The sequence below is a fragment of the Perkinsus marinus genome (genome assembly GCF_000006405.1).
Source record: "Perkinsus marinus ATCC 50983 genomic scaffold scf_1104296962770, whole genome shotgun sequence".
NCBI lineage: Eukaryota > Perkinsozoa > Perkinsida > Perkinsidae > Perkinsus > Perkinsus marinus.
Genome location: NW_003205331.1, coordinates 197,974 through 208,207, shown reverse-complemented (window position 1 = coordinate 208,207; position 10,234 = coordinate 197,974). Strand labels below are relative to the sequence as shown.

Here is a 10,234-nt window from a genome sequence, read left to right as displayed (position 1 = left end):
GAAAATTGAAAAAATCTGCGTTTTTGGTTAACGAATGAGAGTTTTGAGCTGAAGCTTCAACAGAGCATAGATATGATGATTAGCCATTGTATACTAGAATGAAACTATAATATTCGTAATCGCGACTGAGATATGAGGCCGAACGAGAAAATCACCAGCCAGAACCCTTATACTGACTACATCTAATTAATGGAGTTTCACCACCTAGTGATATGAAAAACACTAGTGAAAAACATATTTCCCGACTACTGCATATCACCGCGAATATCGCGTTTTTCACTGAGTTTTACGCCACTTCACGCAAAACGGGTTGTGAAACTCCAAAGTAATTACATCTATAGTATCGCCCGTATGAATAACAACCGAGCTGATAGCTACTCCAATTCGCAACTTTTTAACTACAACATAGTAACATCGGAAACTAATTGAACTTATTCGCCTCACAGGAAAGAACACACTCCCTGGTTTCATAGATTCGATATTCACTCGATGGTTTCTCACCTTACGTAGACAAGCCTGAGACTAAGAAGAAGAGATGTATTCGTCTTTGGCATTCCTAGGGTTTCAGCAAAACTCCAAAACACACTTGCTCAATTTCAAGAGCCTCGATTCATTCGGGCACTGCGTCAAATCTAAGCGAGATGCATAAAAACCAAAGAATATCAGCGCGCTTAATATTAATGGAAAGTAAAGGTTAATATCCTGGTGATGACAGTAACGCAAGTGAGAATCTAAACTGCAAATTCCAAAAAAAACAAGAACTGCAGGTGAAAGCGGAGAAAGGGAAACCCGAAACCCCACCCGAAACCCGACGGGAAACCAGAAACCCGAACTGTTATCCAAGGCCAGGCTGCAATCCAAGGCCAAGTCGAAATGCAGGCGAGAGCGTGCGCTGAACTTCTTCAGAAAAGAGGCTTATTCTTTAGAAATGAGGATCTCCCTCGATTCTGAATTCAACTGAGTAAGAGCCCATCTTGCTAAATCTTGCTATCTTGCATTTCCTCAACGCACGTTTCCGCGCAGACGGTCGCTGCACCTACGTGAAGAAATGAACATAATTGAAATCAGGTTATTGCTATCAGGCCTCTTAGTATGCTATTCCTCGTCAACAGATTTCTGAGTATTTTGCTTTACTCTTACTGGGTCGAAGCCGTTGAAATTTCTCATCAGGTAGGGTATATAATTCTTCATACCACATTTCTCGCGATTCGTGATGATTTCTCAGGGCTTTTTCGGTGATCTCTTCGGAGGTCTTTGGAGTGACAGTAAGAAAGTTGCCACCAAGGTTCTGCGTGAAGATTCGGGCAAATTCCGAGATGAGCTCGTTGACTCTGGAGATGCCCTCAAGAGTACTCTTCTAAGTAGGGATAGCAAATCTCTAGTTAGGACTACTTTTCTGAATCAGGGCATGGACGTAACGCAGTGGGATCGCTGGGAAGGGTAGGGCGTATCTTTGAATATCTTGAGGTCCAAATGTGACCATTATCAGGCTTTCAAGGATACATGGTCATCGGCGTTAGACAATGGCGAGGGTAAGAAAGTTTGTAATGTGATGATCACATTTACATGGGAAACTGATTGAAGAATGTGTTACTAGCCATACGTGGAAAATTCAAAATGAGTTCATCCCGAGAAACATTATAGGTTCCTGGATGATACTGTTGTTTTTTCTGAAATTATTTTCTGGGCTACTACGGTCACCGACCCATCCAGCTTTGAGAAATAACGTCACTCGAGGTTTGATAACAAAATGAAAATGAAGACGTTCCTAATGCGATGATGACATTTGCATGGGAAACTGATTGGAGAATATGTTCCTAGCCATACGTGGAAAATCAATCATAGTTTGGGTGCCTGATTTCTCTCCTCGGAATTGTTATATACGATATTTGGGAAATTCAGCGTACACAGAGCGCGGGCATTTTCAGTGTTAGAAAATTTCACACCTTTTCCCGAGCTACTTCTGTATGATCAAGAGGATGCAATTTGAAATTCCGTCACGCGCCACGAAATTATCGAGTCGAAGTGGAGTTTTCACAACCTTCCCAGGATTGAGCTTTGCATGAAATTGTCGAGAATTTGCTATTACGTCATTTCAGATTACCTAGATAATGCTGTTGAAGCGGGTAGAGGTAGTACATATCGCTCATCGTGGATGTGCATCCTAGTGCTCTCAGGTGTAGCGACTAATGCGGGTATGGGTATTGCTAGGGGGATGGCCAGGGCGAGGGACAGAGCAGGTGGGGTTAACTCGGTGGTGGAATATATGTTCGCTTTCTTCACCTGAGTTTGCGATTTTATGTATGCAAATTTGGTGAGAAGTGTCGAGAAATGCAGAAAAATTTCCAGAAATTTTCTCGAAATTTCGTGATTTCGCGGATTGACCATATGCATATTTTTCCACACAGCGCCAGAGGTAACCGATCACTGGAGTTTCACGACTCGTTTTACGTGAAGTGGCGTAAAACTCGGTGAAAACCTCGATATTCGCGGTGATATGCAGTAGTCGTAAAATATATTTTTCACTAGTGTTTTTGTTCATATCACTGGGGTGGTGAAGCTCCAGTAAAGCGGGCAGAATAGACAACGAAATCTCAATTTCTCATCCACAAATTACAAGGGCCGTATACAAGTACTATGATGTTTTCATATTCTACTTATTCGATACTCCAACGGTTATCAATACGGGGCAATAGACGGCATTTTGATAGGAATGAATATAAATATATCATACCACACTTCCCCCGAATTCCATTCTCAGCTTCCACCAGTGAGCGCCTCCGAGAGCAAGCTGATAGACTTAATGCTATTCCTTCTACTATCGATATGATCCACAGAGGCGCTCGCAATAGCATACGTGCTGGCCTGAACACGAGGAGCCCCTGGAATGGCTATAATGTAGTTCAATAGGAAATTCGATGAGGGTAGATGCTGTTGTGATGGTAGGAGAATTACTTCCCGCGTTCACGCCGCTCGGCCGTCCATGATTTCTTTGGGGTGGGTGGTGAATGAAAACGTCACGCGCCACGAAATTGAGTATTTTAGGTGGATGATGATTTGTGGTAAAGATATCTCTCATGTGATCCTCCTGCTGCTGCTACTTGTCATGTTATGAACATTTCTAAGGTGTTTAGTTTTTAATGGTAGTCGTGGTTTACATGAGAGTGATTGGTAAGTCCTAACAAAATGTCAGTTGGTGTAAAGGTTTTAACTAACATGATATGAATCTTGGCCGGAAATTATGGAGCGCTCAAACATGTATGGGTTGCGCAGTTTGATCTCAATCAGCTGGTTTAGGATCATTTTTATTTTCAGATTTATTTTGCAGGCTAATACTCCTCTCCATTTTCGTTGGAATTTCCCCTTAAATGGCAGTAATATGATATAGTGATAATAGACTTGCTTAGAAAAAATAATGAAGTTTCACCGACTTTTTACGTGAAGTGGCGTGAAGCTGTGGAAAAAATATTTACTACTATACTACTAATATAGGATATAATACTATACTAGGATATTTGCCGTAAAACTGCTATGCAGTAGTCGTGAAATATATTTTCTGCTATTGTTTTTGATAAAATGGGTAAAATTCTAATATATTGTCTAGTATCAGCAATATTGGAGTTTCACCCGTTTCACGTGAAGTGGCGTAATACTCCATGTGAAAAATGCGATATGCAGTAGTCGTGAAATACATTTTTTACTAGTGTTTTTCACATCACTAAGGTGAAACTCCTATTATAAAACTATGTAAAGATTTAATATTAGTCTATGCGTGATCGTGATTATGGAAATCACTAACTCTGCGTATGACAATCGAGATAGGCAATTTTTCTTGGAGTGAGCGCACAAAAGGAGGCATGGGAGTAGCAATCACGCAGCTGAATAGATTAGCGTAATTTACGTATATGCTTTTAGTGAGGCCCCTTTTGAATGTTCTATACCATCACTTCAGCAATTCTCCACCTCCTGTTGCTCTTCCCTGTTGAGATCTCTGGAGTGGTATCGGAGACTAGCGAGGGAGGAGTTGTGCGATTTACGGTAGAGGCCTTGGGAGAAGGGGAGGTGGGTAGAGATGTGCGGGTGCTGGTGCCTGTTGGGAATCTTCAACGCAACGAACTTAGAGGATATATCAAAGAGGAATACAACTTATATCGAATAGAATGACTCAGCGAGACTAGGCTAAAAAGGCTTACTAGGATACGCTCACACGAAGATGGTCTTGGTCACACAATTGGAGACAAATAGAGAGAATCTAGCTACTGAACCTGGCAGTGCCGTGACAACGCAGACTTGTGAGATGTTATGCGCTTCTAGGAAGATGTCATTATAATTAAAGTCATCAAAATCAGAATATAAAAATGGTATTTTTCTTCCGAAAAATGTGGGTAAATTTCGGGAAAAAATTGATTGCGAAATTTTATGACGCGAAAAAAGGAGACGTGAATAGGAAGATCACCACAAGTGTTGTGATTAGTCATTTTTCAGAGCTTGTGGTTGGGTGGAAACAATTTCGAGTTGCTACTACGTTCAGGAAGATGAGGATAATTTTGTGGCGCGTGACGGAGTCGTCACTGTTGATATCATGTTATGCTTGTGCGTGGATGATAGTGTTTTGAGTTTGGCGAGAAGAATTATAGGTTTTATTATTTTATGCAACTCCTACAGCTTCAATTTTTCCCCTGACCGTCGCCTGGTAGTATGAAGCACATTCCTTTTGCTAGCGTTGAAGTGTTGTGTTGAGGAGTATTAACTAAGTGAAGGTTTGTTTGTGTAGTCTTCTATCGATGCCAGCCCCTGTGGCTAGTCGTGATAGTGTTAGAATTGGAGGCTTTTGTGGTTTCTGGGGAGACAGTCTTATTGCTGCCCCTCAGCTCGTGCAGAGAGGCCGTATCGAATACCTCATCGGAGACTATTTGGCTGAACTCACGATGTCATTACTATATGGTGCTAAGCAGCGTTCTGGTGGTAAACTAGGATATGCTACGGACTTCATAGAAGTGGTTAAGATGGTCGGTGGGGAGGCGAAAAATAGAGGGGTTAAGTTCATCACGAATGCGGGTGGACTCAATCCTAAGGCGTGTAAGGCGGCTATTGAGAAGGTGTATGAAGAGCGAGGATGGGGAGAAATTAAAGGTGGTAAAGTTGCATAAAATTTTGGCGCATTCTTGTGCTTGTAGTTGGTGTTGTGTACGGTGATGATGTATTAAAGGAAATTGGGGATTTGGTGGACCACGTGCCTCACCAGAAGAGCCTGACAACAGCAAACATGTATGGTAGTTGTGGATCTGGATTTTATATGGTGTTGAAATATATATTTGTTTTCCTCAGCCGAGCTCAGGAGTTTTCTAATAATATGAGGATTCATAGTAGAAGTGTACAAAAAGAAACAAGAATTTCCCGAAATTTTCTCACAGTTTTCCTGTTGTCATCACCACACGTATTTGAGCATATGCATATTTCCCCCCTACAAAACTGATCTTAGATATCTGGGAGCAGCCCCCATCGTGGAGTGCCTTGCTGGTGGAGCTGATATGGTCATCACTGGTCGTGTAGTTGACTCAGCACTTGTTCTCGCTCCGCTCATTTACGAGTGAATTTTTATCTATTATTTTCACCACATAAAGTGATGGTTATAGATTCGGTTGGTCTATGGAGGATCTCGACTTGATGGCTTCGGGCACGCTAGCTGGGCATGTGCTAGAGTGTGGAGCGCAGGCTACGGGAGGACTGATGACGGACTGCTTAGAGGCTGAAGTGGCTGAGGGATGGTATGGGATGGGGGAATATGCACATGGTCAAATGGTAAAATGGAAATTCTGAAGAATTTTCGGGAAATTCTCGTTGATTTTTGTACACTACTTGCTTGAATATTGTATAATGGAGTTTCACCACCCTAGTGATATGAAAAACACTAGTGAAAAATATATTTTACGACTACTGCATATCACCGCGAATATCGGGGTTTTCACCGAGTATTACGCCACTTCACGTAAAAAGGGTCGTGAAACTCCAGTATAATTAAGAAACTCCTCACGAATTCAGCTGAGGAGAGCAAACATATATTTCAACACTTTATAAAGATCCCTATCACCGTGTAGGTCGAATATTGGATATCCTATCGCCGAGGTATTGGCCAGTGGGGAGTTCCTCGTGTCGAAGCCTCCAGGAACAGGTGGCCGCGTTCTGGTAGGGCTCATCGTTGATTGGTGTTAATGGCCAGGCCTAGCTGTAGGTAGCTGGGGTTAAGGAACAAATACTGTATGAAATTGCAGATCCGGGAAACTACATTGTAAACTTTAACGAGTGAAAACGGCGAAAATGGTTTGAGACTAGGTTCCTGATGTCGTTTGTGATTTTACTCAAGTGAAAGTGGACCAGGTTGGAGACAACGCTGTGAGAGTCGCCAATGCTAGGGGAAAGTGCCCGACGGAAACTTACAAGGTTTGCGGTATGTTTGCTCTCCTGTGTGCTGTCGCAGTGAGTTCTGTAAGGAACTTATATGGACGGCTATAAGGTGGTCACTAGTCTAGTAGTAAGAGGAAAGGACGCTGAAGTGAAGGCTCGGAAGACTGCGGAGGCGATCATAAAGCGTAGGCAAGGGAGTATATGCGCATGGTGAACTACATGTGCTGGAAATTCTGAGAAAATTCTGGGAATTTATTGTTGGTTTTTGTACATTCCCGCCCAACATCGTGTGTGGACGGTTGCCGCGTTACAAGCCTAGTATGTATTATATCAAATTTTATAGTATAGTTAGGAAACTTACGAGCGCAGTTGAGAAAAGCAAAGATATATTCCTAAATTGGCTTGGGATGTTGTAGGAGTCGAGAAGCATTTCGGGATCACATTGGAAGAGTCGAGAATCGAGACCATAAGCAGCGACTTTGAGGTGGGTAGTGAGTTGAGGAAGGTGTGGTAGTAGTGTGGGGGAAAATATTATGCACATGGTCAACTACATGTATTGGTGATGACAATATGGAATTTTGAGGAAATTTCCTATTGGTTTCTACCCGATTTTGCACGAAGAATGTGCACGTGGTTAACTACATGTGCTGGTGATGACAATACTCTGAGTAAATTTGGAGAGTTTCCCAAATGCGTTTCTACTTGAATTTATATGTGAGCTTTGATCATTAGAAGAGGAACTTCTAGAGGAAAGCGATTATATTTTCCCACATCTGTAGGCGATGGTAAGGCTAGCGGCCAAGCATGAGGATAAGAAGGTGCTGCAGTTGTTGTCGAATGAATTGAGCAGTGCGGCCACGTCAATGGCTCCGGGTATGAAATCATGGGTGGGGGAGAGGTTTCGAACTGGGGTTTATATATGATTAAATATTTTTAAGACATACCGTAATTGTATGTAATAATTATTTTCTTTATATTCTCATAGTGCTAGTTTTATCATTGCGGTTAGGAGCAGATCTCCGCAACGAAGGGGCGAACCGCGTTTGTTGATTCAATCGATGTATTTGACATAAGTCCCCGGTTCGATCCCCGGATTGGATATTTTTCCGTCAAAAAAAGTTTCGGGCATAGTGCCTGTTGTTGCGGTACATGCTCATTACATGAGATAATATACCTATAATTATATATTATATAAACGAATATTAATAGTGTGGATATGGGTGTGGGGTTCGAACCTGGGACCTCGCGGTATATAGTAGCGCGTTTTACCATTAGGCTATTAATGCTTCCATAACGTTGATTGGTTGAGGTACTATCGGATTCAGTAGTGGTCGAGCTCGACCTCACGCCATCATCCGTATGGTCCCTATGCTAGTCGCCAAGAGCAAGATCCGAGCCAAGATTCAAATTGGTAGTAGCAGCAGCACCACGGTTATTACCCCCTTCTGTAGACTCTCCATCCTTCTTCTTGTCAGGGCGAGGACCAGAGAGGCAACTAGAGCCATCGGTGGGCCCTGTTAACATCCATTGGCCTCATCCCACTCAGCGAGTGCTTGCCGTACAAGCTGTAGACCCTCATGATTTTTCCCCATGTGAAACGGTACCTACTTTGTATCTTGTCGTGAGGAACCTTGGATATTTCGACGTGTCAGGTTCCTCTACTGCGCGTGTGTTACGCTCGGTCTGGGGACAAGGGCAACAACGTTAATATTGGCCTATTTGCTCGGAATGAGAGGTGGGGGGACTTGCCGTTTTAGGGGATGTACCCTATACGTTGTTCACGGAAAGACAATGCGACCATATTTATATCTTGTTCTCGCGCAGTACCGCTTCGACCAGGCGAGTAATAGCCAATATAGATTTATATCAGCAACATCGAATTGACTATTTGATAAGCATGCATACTCTAGCTATATGTATATCCTACCTTGGGCACTTGAATGAGATTTATGCGATCGTTGGTTGTGAGCAATACGTTTTGTTTTGTATTATTCAACTTCCAACGCCCAGGAGGCTCAGTGAGATGAAGACTTAGCCGAAGTCATTATCATATCGTTAGTATTTCTTGACTGCTAGTGAAATGTCATCAGTAATAAACATCATACGCGCAAAATTATTCAGTGTTGTTATAGTAGTTGTCCGGAGTTGTTTAAGCCCTTTCCCGATGGACTAGTTCACCTGTACCAGGTACTTGCCTTATATCAAGCATCAAGTGACAGCTGATAGTGTCCGACATTACTTTAAGAACCGTTGGGGTCTGCCTAGTACCTCTTGTGTAGGGTAATGGTGTCGTTGTCTTCATGCATGGGGTTGCAGGTCCGATATGATGTTCCTGGCCTTGGAGCACTCAATTATCTGCTTACTGACATTCTGGGTGGAGGAGGTGAGTTTGGGGTGTAGCATAGTGTACAATATAGTTATACAATATAGTTATACAATATAGTTATACAACATAGTTATACAATATAGTTATACAATATAGTTATACAATATAGTTATACAATATAGTTATACAATATAGTTATACAATATAGTTATACAATATAGTTATACAATATAGTTATACAATATAGTTAAACAATATATGCCAGGACCCAACGTCAACCAAAATATCAGAGAGATTTAACTCATTATCATCACTGGTATGCAAACACCTACAGCTCAGCCCCGCTATGATACGCTGAGAATCGACAACAAGCAATACACGAAATACGCATCACAGACTTTCACACAATATATGGTATCAGTACATAGTATATTATACACGGGAGTTTCACGGTGAAACTTTCACCACCCTAGTGATATGAAAAACACCAGTGAAAGTATATTTCACGACTACTGCAAAACACCGCGAATATCGCGTTTTCACTGAGTATTACGCAACTTCACGTAAGACGGATTGTGAAACTCCAGTATGTTATTCAATACAGATGGAACAGGAAAAACCCTCATTCTGGGAATCCCAGAATGGTCCATGGTTTTATGCCCCCAACGAAAATGAATATGCCATTCAGTTTGCTATATACACATCTTCGCAGTGAATTACTTATAGTGACACGGGCTCGGGAAGATGTGTTCACCCTGCTCGCCTTGGCAGTGTTAGGGTTACCTTAATAACGCTATAAAGGGCTTGTGAAGGAGCTAGCACAGCAGTATCAAAGCAGTGATTCATATATAAATAATATAAAATTGCTATGGACTCCACCAGCCTAGGCCGTGTATTGGGCGAAACTGGGTGAGAATGGAAAATACTCGAAAACAGTCCGTGCTGGGGATCGAACCTGGGACCGTTACCTAGAATTCGGGCTCCTACTGATATTAACATATCGGCGACTTTAAACATAGATGATAGTTGATTTTGAGAAACATCGGTTTAGGCATGGCTTCGCTTCATGGGGACAATTTGGGAAAGACCTACGGGCAGATGCTCCTACAGATGCCGATATTGATGCCCTCAACAGCAGTAAGAAGGGGAGGCACTTGTGGTGATCATAACAGGCATTGTGTGATCAGTTGGATGCGGTCCGACCTAGCAACCTGCCTGAGCTGCAACACTACTCTGCTGACTGCATGGGGTTCTCAGGCCAGGGCTTTGATTTTGTTATTCATAGATCAAAACATGTTGCTGAGATTGTAACTGGGCGCGCGCGCTTTGCCCGGGGGGAGTAGGGAGAATGTTGGTAGATATTGAACCGCCCTAAAGAACACAACTCGTTGACCGATGAGATGATGGGGTCTTTGACGAGATGTGCTGACTTGCTTACGAACAATCTCGATGTCCGTCGCAGCGTAAGAGTATCTTAGGTTCTCCATGGTAAGATTCAATTTA

The 10,234-nt window shown here is 42.4% G+C and overlaps 2 protein-coding genes across 2 annotated transcripts in view; both read left to right on the top strand.

Annotated features, from left to right (window-relative positions):
- Positions 1 to 1,092: 1,092 nt before the first annotated feature.
- Positions 1,093 to 3,012, top strand: Pmar_PMAR000562 (hypothetical protein; the record flags this gene model as incomplete). The annotated part of the gene is made up of 8 exons (XM_002771463.1): positions 1,093 to 1,170; positions 1,226 to 1,361; positions 1,406 to 1,440; positions 1,490 to 1,532; positions 2,100 to 2,132; positions 2,178 to 2,240; positions 2,762 to 2,898; positions 2,947 to 3,012. 8 exons carry the CDS (start codon positions 1,093 to 1,095, stop codon positions 3,010 to 3,012), a joined length of 591 nt encoding a protein of 196 aa, XP_002771509.1.
- A 1,770-nt stretch (positions 3,013 to 4,782) lies between these two features.
- Positions 4,783 to 10,234, top strand: part of Pmar_PMAR000561 (hypothetical protein) — a gene marked incomplete at its 3' end in the record, with an annotated part of 14,287 nt that continues 8,835 nt past the window's right edge. The window contains exons 1-18 of the mRNA XM_002771462.1: positions 4,783 to 5,133; positions 5,178 to 5,268; positions 5,483 to 5,590; positions 5,637 to 5,768; positions 6,099 to 6,186; positions 6,233 to 6,289; positions 6,334 to 6,448; positions 6,492 to 6,590; positions 6,822 to 6,889; positions 7,185 to 7,278; positions 7,715 to 7,816; positions 7,881 to 8,005; positions 8,058 to 8,140; positions 8,593 to 8,680; positions 8,722 to 8,788; positions 9,783 to 9,868; positions 9,919 to 10,038; positions 10,090 to 10,194. Of these exons, the coding sequence (XP_002771508.1) occupies positions 4,785 to 5,133; positions 5,178 to 5,268; positions 5,483 to 5,590; positions 5,637 to 5,768; positions 6,099 to 6,186; positions 6,233 to 6,289; positions 6,334 to 6,448; positions 6,492 to 6,590; positions 6,822 to 6,889; positions 7,185 to 7,278; positions 7,715 to 7,816; positions 7,881 to 8,005; positions 8,058 to 8,140; positions 8,593 to 8,680; positions 8,722 to 8,788; positions 9,783 to 9,868; positions 9,919 to 10,038; positions 10,090 to 10,194 (1,977 nt within the window). The 5' untranslated portion in view covers positions 4,783 to 4,784. The remainder of the gene's footprint in view (positions 5,134 to 5,177; positions 5,269 to 5,482; positions 5,591 to 5,636; positions 5,769 to 6,098; positions 6,187 to 6,232; positions 6,290 to 6,333; positions 6,449 to 6,491; positions 6,591 to 6,821; positions 6,890 to 7,184; positions 7,279 to 7,714; positions 7,817 to 7,880; positions 8,006 to 8,057; positions 8,141 to 8,592; positions 8,681 to 8,721; positions 8,789 to 9,782; positions 9,869 to 9,918; positions 10,039 to 10,089; positions 10,195 to 10,234) is intronic.